This window comes from Crinia signifera, chromosome 6, assembly GCF_055691185.1.
Source record: "Crinia signifera chromosome 6, ASM5569118v1, whole genome shotgun sequence".
Classification (NCBI taxonomy): Eukaryota; Metazoa; Chordata; class Amphibia; order Anura; family Myobatrachidae; genus Crinia; species Crinia signifera.
This window is the reverse complement of record NC_139222.1, coordinates 30,821,302-30,836,459: the sequence shown is the minus strand read 5'-3', so window position 1 is coordinate 30,836,459 and position 15,158 is coordinate 30,821,302. Positions and strand designations below refer to the sequence as shown.

The 15,158-nt window shown below is 49.5% G+C and overlaps 1 protein-coding gene across 8 annotated transcripts in view; it reads right to left on the bottom strand.

Moving 5' to 3' along the window:
* Nucleotides 1–2,655: 2,655 nt before the first annotated feature.
* Nucleotides 2,656–15,158, bottom strand: part of TDRD12 (tudor domain containing 12) — a 122,161-nt gene continuing 109,658 nt past the window's right edge. For 7 of the 8 annotated variants that reach the window (XM_083145850.1, XM_083145854.1, XM_083145851.1 and 4 more), the window contains 6 exons: nucleotides 12,423–12,511; nucleotides 11,499–11,556; nucleotides 4,924–5,037; nucleotides 4,595–4,748; nucleotides 4,283–4,349; nucleotides 2,656–3,600 (listed from right to left, as the gene is read on the bottom strand). In XM_083145850.1, the coding sequence (XP_083001976.1) occupies nucleotides 3,518–3,600; nucleotides 4,283–4,349; nucleotides 4,595–4,748; nucleotides 4,924–5,037; nucleotides 11,499–11,556; nucleotides 12,423–12,511 (565 nt within the window). In that variant the 3' untranslated portion in view covers nucleotides 2,656–3,517. The remainder of the gene's footprint in view (nucleotides 3,601–4,282; nucleotides 4,350–4,594; nucleotides 4,749–4,923; nucleotides 5,038–11,498; nucleotides 11,557–12,422; nucleotides 12,512–15,158) is intronic. The other variant, XM_083145855.1, reaches the window with a different exon arrangement.

Below are 15,158 nucleotides of genomic sequence, written 5' to 3'. Positions count from 1 at the left end.
ACTGAGGTACTGGAATGAAGATAGTGAGGGATAGGATTGAGGATGGGGGGCGGGGGGGGGGGGGGGGGGGGGGGCGCGCAGATGTAACGTGCAGAGAGAGTTAAATTTTGGTGAGTTATTTTGTTTCTGTGCAGGGTAACTACTGGCTGCTTAATTCTTACACTACAATTTAGATTTCAGTTTGAACACACCCCCACCCAAATCTAATGGGGCCTTCACACGTAGCGATTCCCGGGCACTTTTGTTTTTAAGCAATCTCACTAGATTGCTTAGAAAATGCCCCTAAATCACTCTGTGTGTAGGGGCATAGCGATTCGCGATCTGGGCCAGTGTTCTCATGGAGAGCGCTGGTCAGGACAGATCGCTTAGCGGCACATCCCTGTGCAGCGCTGTGTGCTGAGAGGTCTAGCATCACTCAGAACGCTCATCTCCTGTGTGTAGGCCCCATAGCACACTCTGCACATGTTACATCTGCCCCACCTGCAGTGCAGTATGGTGATCAGGTCTGAATTAGGCCCAATAAGTATTGCTGCAGGCCCTGCAACATTGCCTAATATGATATTTTGCCCATTCAAGAAAGATTTGGCTATTGCGATCAACTCTGAATCAGGCCGTATAGAACAAGGACCCCATCTACACGGGTTCTATTGGAGGATGGTGGAGGGAGAACATCTACCAGTTGCATTGTGGAACTACACATCCCAGCATGCCCATGCAAAAGTTTTGCCATTACGGCATGCTGCAACTTTGGCAGGGCATGCTGGGATGTGTAGTACTGGAGGAACAAACGATGAATACCCCCCCTGAGCTACAGGATAACTGTACACACTACACAGGCTGGCAGGGGCAGCAGACAACAGTAATAATGGGGAAGGGAGGACAAATAATGACACCTCTCCTGAGTGTCAAGTTCCCTAAGCAATCTAACTAAATAAATCTATATAAATGAAATTCAGAAGGGGAAATGACACTAACGATGTGTCCTCATACATCTAGCCCCAATACGCCATGCAGTGAGCCAAAGGAATTTGTCAAAATAGGTGTGAACACTGCCAAGCAAACATGTTTATGAACCCTTAGAGTGCCGACGTTGCTGTGAGAGCCTCAAAATCTCCGTTAAAAATGCCAGCGCCGCTGACAGCGACTTACTTTTTTGGGCACAATATTTAATTTAGCTTCAAATGAATTGATTCCGCTCTATTTAGTCACACTAGAGGAACGGTCGCTGTGAGCGGCGCTGGCATTTTTTACCAGATATTTTGAGGTTCGCTCACAGCGACGTTGACATTTTTTTTCTGTAAAACCACGAGCGGCGCTAGAGGATTCTCGCGGACCTGGCGCGCCGAGAGGCGCTGTCTGACATGACTGCGGCAGAGATGTATGGGGGCACACCTGTGTATAGGAAACACTGTGTGAGAGGATCATGGCTTGCACAAGTCTGGTGAGGACAGCACACCGGAATTCATTGGACAATTCAGCAGGTGGGGAGTCTTCCTACTGGAGGAAATGAAGAGGGGACGTGTACTGATTAGGTCGGACTGTATTACGGGCTGTCTCTCTAGACCAGGGGTAGCCAACTCCAGTCCTCGAGAGCCACCAACAGTTAATGTTTTCCAGATCTCCTCACAGAATCACAAGTGAAGTAATTAGCTCCACCTGTGGATCATTTAAAATGTGTCAGTGAGTAATGAGTGCACCTGTGCAGCAGCTAGGTTGTCTGGAAAATATGAACTGTTGGTAGCTCTCGAGGACTGGAGTTGGCTACCACTGCTCTAGAAGGGGATACGGTCATATTGTCTACAGCATTTAGGTCTACACCACTAGGTCGACCTGCATTTAGGTCGACATGACTGAAGGTCAACAGGTCATTAGGTCGACATGGTCATTTGGTCGACTTTATAAGGTTGTTAGGGTCATTAGGTCGACATGGGGAAGGTCGACAGGCAAAAGGTCGACATGGGGTCATTTGACTATTTTATGAGCCGACAGGCGGTATTTCATGCCCTACCATCCACTAGGGCGTGGTGGGAGAATAAAATAGTTTGCCGAGCGTAGCGAGGCACCGTGCCCGAAGCATGGCGAGCGGACGCAGTGCTATGTTGACTGTGTCGACGCTTGAAAAAATGAAAGAAAAAAAAAAAACGAAAAAAAAAAAAAAACCCCACCATGTCGAATTTTTCACTGTCAACCTAATGACCCTGTCGACCTTATACCTGTCGAGCTAATGACCCTGTCGCCCTTCAGTCAGGTCAACCTAAATGCAAGTCGACCTAATGGTGTAGGCCTAATGCTTGTAGACCTAAATGCAGTCTGACGAATGATCCCATTCCTCTAGAGCTGGGGTAGCCAACCCTAGTCCTCGAGAGCTACCAACAGTGCATGTTTTGCAGGTCTCCTCACAGAATCACAAGTGAGCTAATTAGCTCCATCTGTGTATCTTTTAAAATGTGTCAGTGATTAATGAGTGCAGCAGCTAGGTTGTCTGGAAAATGTGAACTGTTGGTAGCTCTCGAGGGCTAGGGTTGGCTACCACTGCTCTAGAACATGGGTCTTCAAACTGCGGCCCTCCAGATGTTGTGAAACTACAAATCCCAGCATGCCTTGCCACAGTTTTAACACTCCCTTATAGCAAAACTGTGGCAAGACATGCTGGGATTTGTAGTTTCACAACATCTGCAGGGCCGCAGTTTGAAGACCTGCGCTCTAGAAGGTACCCATACACTAGTGCCATATGGGCACTTTTCCTCCAGGTCCGATAAATCGGAGGTAAAGTGTCATATAGCCAGCCTCCGATTCGGATCCACAATCCTGTGTGCATCGGATCAGTGGCTGCAAGGGATACACGCAGGATGTGTCAGATCCTACGTCCTTTGCTGGGATCGCAAGTGATCTATCGTAGGGAAAAGGACTGCATACGATATATTGGGAGCCAGGCGAGCGCTACCTGGCAGTAATGTATGGGCACCTTAAGCAGCTCCTCGCCAACAGAACTATGCGCTACAACTACTACTGCAAGGTGGGAAAGGTTCCGCTGACAAACACCCAAATAATGAACACAATCCTTGGCTGTGGTCACTATGAGGGAGTTCTATCAAATTTATAGAGAGAACAAGTGGAGCTGTTGGGCCTATTCTCTGCTCAACTTATCCAACTGTCCTCTTCAGGTGGTGTTCTAGATCTCCCGCGATGTGGGGTTAAGAGGTGTCTGGTATAGAGCAGGCGTTGGGGTGACATACTAGCTTGTGCGGGGGAGAATTTAAGATCAGGGATAGGCAGCGACTGGCATTTCTACAACTGATCTGTGCTGAACCACAAACAGGTTCCAGCAAGCAAATAAATGCAAACAAAATAAAGCAAGACCGTCTATCACTTTGATTGACATGAAATAAACGTGTAACATAAAAATCCTGAACCGTGTGTAAATTAATGGACGAGACGTTTTCAAGCCTCCTCGCGGTGTAACTAAATCCACTTGATCCATCCTCCTTTATGGGATGTGGCCTGAGAAGAACTTGGACTAATCACTTTCAGATTCGCTGTATCCAGAGGACACCAGGTCTTCGCTTATCACAGAGTAAATCTTTTGCGAGGGGTTGGGATCTACGGAACAGATATGGAAGTGTTTAGGTTAGAAGGACCAACACAGGGACAAGCTTCACCAGAGCGACTGTCTGCAGAAACTAGACCAGGCCAATATATACGAATCAATCTACCACTGTTGTGCTTCTAGAAAGAGAACCTTCCCTTGGTACCACAATCTAGGGTATAACCTCTCCACCATGAACCAACAACAATTTATAAATGCTGGAGAATCAAACAGAAATGTTAACAGGTGCATCTTGCACTCAATGCTAGGTGATTGAAATATTCCCATTGACAAACCCTCTGTATCTGCTCACACTGAACACGTTTTACTTAATTCTCCATTGGGTATCTAAAGACCCAACTTCACTAACCTACCCACATTAATACCCCCTCACACCGGTCCTACTCCCACCTATACTAACCACACAAGGGCTCCCTCGTACCTACCTATACTGTCTAGAATACCCAGATCCCACCTATACTTCTCACACATCTGTCCTATGCCTGAGTCCCCCCATTGCCACGTGCTCCAGCTGTGCTCTCTCCCAGTGAGAATATACAGTAATCCCCCTACGCTTTGCTTCCAGGTCTGCATTATTCCGTCTACTTGTTATGTCCCCATGTATGTACAGTATGTGCTGTGTTCCCTACTATTCCGGGAATAAGAGGGCTGGGCCAGTGACGATCCAGGACTTACATGCGGGAAGCCAGGTGTTCTCCTCGGAATCCTCTAAGTGATCAAAATCAAACTTCACGTTGGGATTCTATGAGAAAGGAGAACGCCGGTTACTTTACACCAGGCATGTCCAACGTTGGCCCTTTCAGATGTTTTGAAACTACACATCCCAGCATGCTTTGCAATAGTTTTAGCCTTCTCTAATAGCAAAACTGTGGTAAAGCATGCTGGGATGTGTAGTTTCACAACATCTGGAGGGCCAATGTTGGACATGCCTGCTTTACACAGACCCTTCCTGAGCTGGCAGGAATGGGACACATCCCGGTAGCCCACCTTGGTTTTCAGCAACCTGTTCCACATCTCCAGTTTACTTTTCTTTAAGGATATAACAGGTTCTCCGTTCTTCACGGAGCACCCACACTGCTCTTCCACGATCTCGTTGTAGAGCCCCAGATCTGCTCTGTATCGCTTCCCTCCAGCTTCACCACTGCAAGACACACAGATCACTCACTGCTATATTCTAGAATGTAGGAAACCGCCATAATGAGGATGAATATCGGTGTTACAGGAACAGAACGTTTTCCTGCTGAGCAGAAAGTGGGATGTAAACTGTGTGCACTGCATTACTTGCACCCGGTGACACCCACAATAGTGACACTTACCTAAACACGACCCTGTCCCTATAGAACACACACTTGTAATCCGTAACCTCTCGCAGCTTCACGGTCAATTTCAGAGCGCCGTCTGTCTCGCACCATAGGATTTCTGGGTGCAGGCTTAAACATAAATACAATAGAAAGGTTCGGTTTTATTTTCTAGATTCATCCAGCCAACAACCTATCACAACTTCTATAGAAGAGCGTATGGGGGCGGCCATTTTGTGGTGGTCCTCAGCAGAAGAACGGAGCCGCCGGGACCAGCGAGATAGGTAAGTCTGCCGGGGATTGGGGGGGTTTGCATGGGCGGCGGGGGGTGCTTGGCGGGGCGGCGGGCGCCCCCCCCCCCCTAGCGGCGGGGGGGGGGCGCCCAAAACTTAGCTACGCCACTGACTGGGGCCGCTCTCTTACGGCTGACTGACAGAATGAGGAATAAGCCCAATCCTGTCTGTGCTGTAATAATCTTAGCACCGGAGATTATTTTAAAAACAAATTTAGATGTTTTGTCATTAAACAAATCCTCTAGTGAGAAACCAGACAGATAAAGGGATTTGTGTACTTACTGTTAAATCCTTTTCTCCGATTCCACAGGTGGCACTGGAGATCTACAGTGGGGAATAGAGGGCGACCACTAGGAGCTTGGGCACTATAATAATTATAACAGTGTGGCTAGCTCCTCCCCTCTACTTCCCCCTGCCTGGCAGTCTAAAGAATTGTGCCCGGAGGAGGCTGGAAGATGCAACATACTTCCGAGAGGAGGGTAACCATCACACGTAAAACATGCACACTAGAAACTGTAGGACAGAAGAAATAGAAATTACTTTCAAACAGAGTCCACCAAACAACTGAAGTGACCAGGGGTTTTCACTAACAACCTGAATTACCCTGTAATAACTGTCCTGTATATGTGAACTGAAGGAAGAGCAGCGCCGGGAGGGCGTCCAGTGCCACCTGTGGAATCGGAGAAAAGGATTTAACAGTAAGTACACAAATCCCTTTTTCTCCTTCATCCACTAGGTGGCACTGGAGATCTACAGTGGGGACGTCCCAGAGCTCCCATTACGGGCGGGACGGCGCTGAGATCCTTCCAACACTGCGCGGCCAAACTGTGAAGCTTGGGACGCAAAAGTATCAAATCTATAAAATTTGATAAAGGTTCTTTGTCCGGACCAAGTGGCGGCCCTACACAATTGCAGAACCGAGACCCCTCGGGCAGCCGCCCATGAAGGGCCTACTGAGCGTGTGGAGTGTGCCGTAATAGGCGAAGGAGGCGCTTGTGATGCCGTCACATATGCCTGTCTGATTGTAAGGCGAATCCATCTGGCCAAAGCCTCTTTTTGAGATGTCATAAAGTACAAATAGAGAATCGGTCTTTCTCACAGAAGCTGTTCTGGAAATGTAGATTCTGAGGGCCCGTACCACGTCCAGGTATTTAGAATCACTGGAATCCTCTGTAAACGCAGGAACCACAATGGGCTGGTTTATGTGGAACGAGGACACCACTTTTGGTAGGAAAGACGCCTTTGTCCGTAACTCTGCTCTGTCTTCGTGAAAAACAAGGAATGGTGGGCGACATGATAATGCGCTCAAATCCGAAACCCGCCTAGCTGAGGCTAAGGCCAGCAGAAGAACTGTCTTCCATGTTAGGTATTTTAATTCCACTACCTCTAACGGTTCAAACAGCGGAGACTGTAGAAACGAGAGGACTAGATCGAGATCCCATGGTGATGTAGGTGTCCGGAAGGGAGGTTGAATTCTCAACACTCCCTGAAAGAAAGTTTGCACCTGTGGCAGCAGGGCTAATTTTCTCTGAAAATAAATGGAAAGAGCAGAGACTTGGACTTTCAGGGTTCCCAGGCGTAAACCTGCAGTAAGGCCCGCCTGGAGGAAGAGTAGAAGACGCGCCAATTTGAAAAATCTTGGTGATACGCTACAACTCTCACACCATGAAATGTACGCCCTCCATATGCGATGGTAATGAATGGAGGTGACTTCCTTCCTAGCTCGTAACATAGTAGGAATCACTGCTGAAGGAATCCCAGCTCTTCTTAGGATTGTCCTCTCAGTAGCCAGGCCGTCAAATGAAGCCGCTGTAAGTCCGGATGGACGAAGGGACCTTGTGACAGCAGGTCGTGCTGCAGCGGTAGAGGCCATGGTTCGTCTACTAGTAGAGCTGTGAGCGTGGTGTACCACGACCTGCGAGGCCAGTCCGGTGCTATTAGAAGCACTGTGACTGATTCTCTGCGAATGCGTTGCAGAATTCGTGGTAACATTGGAAATGGCGGGAAGATGTAAACAAACTGGTACCGCCAGGGCATCGTCAGCGCATCTATCCCTTCCGCTGCTGGATCCCGCGTCCGTGCACAATATCTCGGAAGCTGGTGGTTGTTGCGGGAGGCCATCAGGTCGATCTGAGGGCATCCCCACCGATGTATGAGTCTCTGGAAGACCTGTTGATGAAGCTTCCATTCTCCCTGGTGAATGTCGTGTCGACTGAGATAGTCGGCTTCCCAGTTCTCTACTCCTGGGATGAATACCGCTGAGATTGCTTGGAGGTGATCCTGCGCCCAGAGTAATATTCGGCTGACCTCCTTCATTGCGGCGTGACTGCGTGTTCCTCCCTGTTTGTTTACATATGCTACTGCTGTAGCATTGTCGGATTGTACTCTGACTGCTTTGCTCCGAAGAAGATCCGAGGCTTCCAGCAGAGCATTGTATATTGCTCTGAGTTCCAGAATGTTTATCGGGAGTAAGGCTTCCAGTGGGGACCACAGACCTTGGAATTGATGTTCGAGCACGACTGCTCCCCAACCGCGGAGACTGGCATCCGTGGTGAGAACCGTCCAGTCCCATATTCCGAATCGCTTCCCCTGAAGAAGATTTCGGGAGGTGAGCCACCACGTCAATGAGAGGCGCGCCCGAGGAGATAGAGTGATTCTCCGATGAAGTGTGAGATGAGAACCTGACCACTGACGGAGTAGGCAGAGCTGGAATGGTCTTGAACGGAACCGACCGTACTGGACCGCTTCGAATGTTGCTACCATTTTGCCCAACAGGCGGATGCACAGAAACACTGTGACCTGTCTGTGTTGTAGCACTGACCGAACCAAGAGTTGAAGAGAAGTAATCTTGTCCTCTGGTAAGTAGATCTTCTGTTGTACCGTATCCAGTATCATGCCTAGGAACAGTAACCTCTGTGAGGGTTGGAGTTGAGATTTTTGATAGTTGAGCATCCAGCCGTGCTGTATCAGTATCTCCTGTGTGCGACTGATGTTGGATAGAAGGATCTCTGCAGATGGCGCCTTCAGAAGAAGGTCGTCGAGATATGGCACTACCGTGATCCCATGGGATCTGAGGAGCTGCATCATAACGGCCATGATCTTTGTGAAGATCCGGGGTGCCGATGACAGCCCGAACGGTAGCGCTTGAAATTGGAAGTGGTCGTCTCTGATGGCGAATCTTAGAAACGCCTGATGAGGCGGCCAAATTGGTATGTGCAGGTAAGCGTCCTTGATGTCTAGAGACACCAAGAACTCTTCCTGCTCCAAACCTGCTATGACTGATTGTAAAGATTCCATTCTGAACTTTACCACTCTCAGGTAGGGGTTGAGATGTTCAGAATGGGTCGTGTGGAGCCGTCCGGCTTCGGCACGAGGAAAAGGGCAGAATAAAAGCCCTGTGTTCTTTGTTCCAAGGGAACCGGGATAATTACTCCCATCCGACAGAGCTTTTGAACTGCCTGCAAAAGGGCTGCACCTTTGTCGAGAGAAGCTGCCAAACCGGTTGTGAAAAAACGGTTTGGAGGCTTCTTTTGAAAATCTATCTTGCATCCGTAGGTCACAGATTCTGTGACCCAAGCATCCTGACTGGAGAGACACCAGACCTGATGATAGAGGCGCAGCCGCGCCCCCACCCTGGTGTCCCCTAAGTGGGGCTGAGGTGTGTCATGAAGAGGGTTTTGGGGCCGGTTTGGCGTCCTGGTGTGCTGTGGAAGCGACACCTCTTCCCCGACCTCTGTATCCTCTGCCACCAGAAAGGCCAACTCTTGCACGCCCCCGGAATCTTGCCGTAGGGCGAAAGGATCGAAAGGACGGTCCCTGAAAGGGCCTCCTAGGAGGAGGAGGAGGGGCTGCCGAAGGTAAGAAAGATGATTTCCCTCCCGTGGCCTGGGAAATCATCTTGTCTAGCTCCGGGCCAAACAAACACTCCCCCTGAAAGGGCAGAGCCTCCACTGCTCTTTTAGATTCCGCATCTGCCTGCCATTGGCGTAGCCAGAGGGCTCTGCGAGCCGAAATGGACAGAGCAGAGATGCGGGATGCCAATATACACACATCTGTAGAAGCCTCTACAAGGTAAGCAGCGGCTTCTTTTATGTGGTCCGCTAAAGCCACTAACTCACCTGCCGCTGGATCGTTACCGAGATTCTCATAAATCTGGGTTGCCCAGGCCTCCATCACTTTGTTCACCCAGCATCCCACTTGTGCAGGACGTTGAACCAAACCCGCAGCCGTGTAGATGTTCTTAAGGGTGGCTTCCAGCTTCTTGTCAGAAGTCTCCTTCAACGAGGATGTTCCCGGGATAGGCAGGACTGTCTTCTTAGAGAGACGGGAGACCGATGGGTCCACTGAAGGTGGAGTCTCGCATAATTTTCTACTGTCTGCAGGAAAAGGGTATGCAGTTAAGAATTTGTTGGAGGCCTGAAAACGTCTATCTGGATGAAGCCAAGCATCCTTCAAATGTTGGTCTAATTCCTCAGACACTGGGAAGGCAGCCGCCTGTCTGCGACGCTTACCAAATATTTGAGGGCGATCTGGAAGAGCAGCCTCGTCGTCTACTTTTAAGGTAGACTTAACCTTAGCAATAAGGTCTTCTAATCCCTGTGAAACCGGCTCAGGGGCTGGTACTTGTAACATATCAATAGGGTCAGTGTCAGGATACTGTCCCTCCTCCAGAGCAGGCATGTCATCATCATCCGACCCATATGCATCCAATCTATCCGTGAGCAGGCGGCTCTCATTAGACAAAATGGGCGGAGCTATAGGATCCGCATCCCTAGGGATAAGGGCCCTGGTTAATGATTCCACCGCCGAAGTTAATTCGGCCTGTTGAGACCTAGCAGTCTCTCTATCTCTATGAGAAGCTGACAATTCAGCAGATAAATGCGAAATCACTTGTGTTAATTGAGAAGCCCAAACAGGGACCTCTTGCTGGGGTGTTACTGGAGTGTCTGTGCATTCTGCACACAGTACAGCTCCCTCCACCAGTGGGGTGAATTTTGCTTGACATTTTCTACATGCCAGCTTTTTTGAAGAACCCCCAGCCATCACACACACTACAGTTAAAGTTAAAAGTAGTTAGAAGCAAGTGCAAGTGGAGAGAGAGAGAGGGAGCACCCACAAGTCAGCACTTCCCTCAGCGTTAAAACGCTGCAGGGCTCTGACTATAATTTTAGCACAGCCTTTGCTCTCTAGCAAAGACCTCTATCTCCCCACTGTGTTACTCACAGACCCAGGGGTGAATAGAGGTCAGCGGTGGTTGATGCAGCCTCCCTGAGGCAGGACGCGGCAGGGGAGAGCTCCGGAGCTGTAATGGCGCCGGCAGTGAGGTACGCAGGGGACCCTGGGAACTCGTCCCGCGCGCTAGGCTCCGCCCACCGCTATGGCGCGCTTTTTAGAAAAAGACGCGCTGTCAACACCGCCCGTTAAACCCGACTCCCCTGCTAGCGGGGAGCCGGGATATACCTACCCTGCCTGCTGGCCGGCGGCGGTGAGGCTGTGCGGACTGAGGCGCGGCCGCACGCAGCGGCGTCCAGTCACTCTGGGACAGCGGTCCCAGGAGCCGGGGACCCCGCGCAGACCGCAAGCAGTGGCGCAGGGGTCCCCTCCGGCAGCTCCCGCGACGCAGACAGGCAGTCGGCAGAAGCTGCCTGTCTGTCCTCAAATGTAAAATCATAAGAAAATAATAAAAAAAATAATAAAAATGTCTATTTGCCCTTAGAGGGCAAAACGTTGCACCCAGCTCCCCGGGCACATTCTAAGACTGCCAGGCAGGGGGAAGTAGAGGGGAGGAGCTAGCCACACTGTTATAATTATTATAGTGCCCAAGCTCCTAGTGGTCGCCCTCTATTCCCCACTGTAGATCTCCAGTGCCACCTAGTGGATGAAGGAGAAAATATGTGATAATGGTTCCAATAGGACCGCACAACCCAACAATCCCATTGAAGGTTCCAGGGAGAGGCCTCAGGAGACCGACTTCTACAATAGTTGGAATCAGTAGGAATAGGCTGAGTGGCGTGTATTCTATTCACATAGATAAGTGTCTGCTGATAGTGGAACACAGGCGGTACTGTCCCTAGTGCCACCTAGCATGAGATTTCATTTCCCATCGGAGAGAGCGCCAAAGTCAGTCTCATACTTAGGCCTAAGAGTAACAAAGTAGATGCAGGCTGAAATGGGATGGACCCGGCTAGTGGGACACGGGACGGAGCGGGTTGGCGAGATGGAGCGGGTTGGCGGGACACGGGACGGAGCTGTATGGTTATTTTCAAACAATTTTTCTCTAAACTCATATATAGGACACACCTTGGAGAAGAGACTGTCACTGGAGGTTCTGCATCATCACATATATAATCTTGTTTATCTATGCAGAGATCAAAGTGTTAGTATTGGATAGTGTACCACACACAGCATACATACAAACACCAAGCCTACCACACGCACAGCATAAATACACCCACCAAGCATACCATACGCAGCATACATACACACACCAAGCCTACCATACATACACACACCAAGCCTACCATACGCACAGCATACATACACCCACCAAGCCTACCATACGCAGCATACATAAACACACACCAAGCCTACCACACAGCATATACACACCAAGCCTACCACACGCATCATACATACACACAGCATACACACACACACCAAGCCTACCACACACAGCATACATACACACACCAAGCCTACCACAAACAGCATACATACACCAAGCATACCACACATAGCATACATACACACACCAAGCCTACCATACACACAGCATACATACACACACCAAGCCTACCATACGCAGCATACATACACACAACAAGCCTACCATACGCAGCATACATACACACACCTCAAGTGTACCAAACACACAGCATACCAAGCCTACCACATGCAGCATACATACACACACCAAGCCTACCACACACAGCATATATACACACATACCAAGCCTACCATATGGAGCATAAAAAACACCCCAGGTGTACCACAAGCAGAATAAAAAAATAAATATGACAAAATAGGTATGTGTCATACCACACGCAGCATATATACATAAACCAAGCCTACCATATGCAGCATACATAACACATACCAAGCCTGCAATATGCAGCACACATACATACACCATGCCGCACATCCCAGGAGCTGGCCATATAGCCTAGGAGCGCATCCCAGGAGATATAGATTAGGTCTTGGAGAGTCACTAGGATAGTTGCTCACCAGAATCTGTAGCATTCAGGCGAGGGGGAACGGTATCACAGTGGTCATCAGTATTCCGAGCCAAGCTCGTCACTTGTTCATCTGATGTCCTGTTAATAGAACAAGTCAAATGAAAGCAGGGACTTAAATATGGCAAGATGTAAAGATGAACATTTCTGTATCTTTCTCTTGAGAACAACACTTTCAGGTGATATGGAACGATCTCAGCATGGCGGCTGTTAATGGGAGGGTAAGAAACGCAAATCCACCGATTTTTTGGGATTTCAGTGGTCAACATATCCTAGGCCACTTTTCAAAGAGAGGTATCGAGCCACCACATTCCTGCACCTATACAGACCCGCAGATAAAACAGGAAAACAAGGATTTTGTACTTACCGTAAATCCTTTTCTCCAAGTCCACAGGTGTCACTGGAGTAACAGTGGGGAATAGAAGGCGACCACAGGGAGCATGGGCACTTTAATTTAAATGAGTGTGGCCAACTCCTCCCCTTCTACTTCCCCTCCCAGGCAGTCCTAAAGGAATGTGCCCGAAGGGAGCTGGAAGAGAGAAACACACTTCCGAAGAGGAGGTTAAACATAACACACATTAACAATCAAACAGTGATAGATTGAAAAGTGAAAAAGACCAGTGAGAAACACTGAGTAATATACACCACACAGCAACACACCAGGAAGTTCCAACAAACATGACCGGAACCTATACCTGGCAGGAAGAAACTTCAAGGTTTCAAAGTCAGGTTCGTAACCAAGTAAAAGCGCCGAGGCGGGAGTCCAGTGACACCTGTGGACTCGGAGAAAAGGATTTACGGTAAGTACAAAATCCCTGTTTTCTCCTTCATCCACTAGGTGTCACTGGAGTAACAGTGGGGAAGTCCCAGAGCTCCCAACACGGGCGGGAATGCACTGAGACCCCCTTAACATTGAGCGTCCAAACTGAGAAGCTGGAGCCGCAAATGCGTCAAACCGGTAGAACCGGACAAAGGTCTGATGACCCGACCAATTGGCAGCTCGACAGAGCTGCTGAATAGAAACCCCTCAGGCAACTACCCCAAGGGTCCCACAGAGCACGTAGAATGTGCTGAGCTAGAAACAGGAGGAGGCCGAGCATTGGCGACACAAATCTGCCGGATAGCAAGACGAAGCCATCGGACCAAAGTCTGCTTAGACGCCAGCCAGCCATGCCTCCCAAGATCATACGTGACAACAAAACATCAGACTTTGACGGAGGCTGTTCGAGCAACAGAAATGCAGAGCTAAGACTCCATACAGAGACTTTGCGTTAGGAGCATCATCCAATAACGCCGGTACCACAAGCGGCTGGTTGATATGGAAAACCAAAATTATCCTAGGCAGAAGAGAGAGGCTGGAACGGAGCTCTGCATGGTCCATTTGAAAAACCAAAAAGGGGGTGACCGGAAAGAGCCTCCAACTCAGAGACATGCCTGGCCAAAGCGAAGGCCAGCAGGAGAACGTTTACCAAGTGAGATACTTGAGGTCCACATCCTCCAAAGGCTCAAAAACCGAGGATTGCAAAAATCCGAACACCAAATCCAAATCCCACGGGGCCTTCAGCTGACGGAAAGGGGGTTGCAACCGCAACACTCCCTGGAAAAACATTTGCACCTCTGGTAACAGAGCCAACTTCTTCTGAATGAAGATGGACAGCGGAGAGACCTGAATCTTCAAAGATCCAAGATGCAAACCCAGAAGCAAGACCAACTTGCAAATTAGCACGCCAGGGGCGGTAGTAGTCTGAGGTAACCTCTTTTCTGGCCTGTATCATAGGTGGGATAACCGCAGCGGGGAGTCCCGCATGCCTCAAGATGGACCTCTCAGCAGCTACTCCTTCAAATGAAGATGTCTTAAGTCTGGAAAGACAAAAGGTCCCCGGTTGAGAAGCATCAGATAGGTGCACCAAGACCGGCGAGACCAGTCCAAAACAATCATGAGAACCATGAATTTCTCCCTCCGTATGTGTTGAAGCACACGGGGCAACAGGAAAAGAAGGTAGACAAACTGGTAATGCCAGAGAGCCGACAGGGTGTCCACCCCCTCCACAGCCGGATCTAGCTTTCATGGGAAGTACGGGGACAACTGGTGATTGCGACGAGATGCCATCAGTTCTACTTGAGGGTGACTCCACCATCTCACCAAGCATTTAAGACTGGAGACACCATTCTCCCTGGCGTACATCTCGTCAACTCAGAAAGTCGGCCCCACAATTATTCATGCTGGGTATGAAGGAGGCCCAAATGGCGTGTTGGTGGATTTGGGTGCAAAGCAGAACCAGTCTCACCCCCTTCATGGCAGCGCGACTGCGTGGGCAGCCCTGTTTTTTTTTATCAAGGCAGAGGCCCTGACGTTGTCGGATTGAACCTGAATGGACCTTGAAGAAAGGTGTTGTACCTGAAGCAAGGCATAACCCACCAATCTGAGTTCCAGCACATAGCTTGACAGGAGGGCTTCACATGAAGTCCGAAGACCCTGGAACTGATGTCCAAGGTGACTGCTCTCCACCCCCAGAGACTGGCACCCGTGGTGAGGAGCATTCAACCAACACCCTCTCACAGTGCAACACAACTGCGCTCGCCTATTTAGTTATGTATAGGCCACAGCTGTGTCCTTGTATTCATATGGCCTGGTCTGGTAGCAAAGGAGTCGCCAGAAACCAGGCACAGAATATTGCTGTGCGATCGATAACCCTGATTGAGAGAACACCTCCTGCAATGCTCCGGA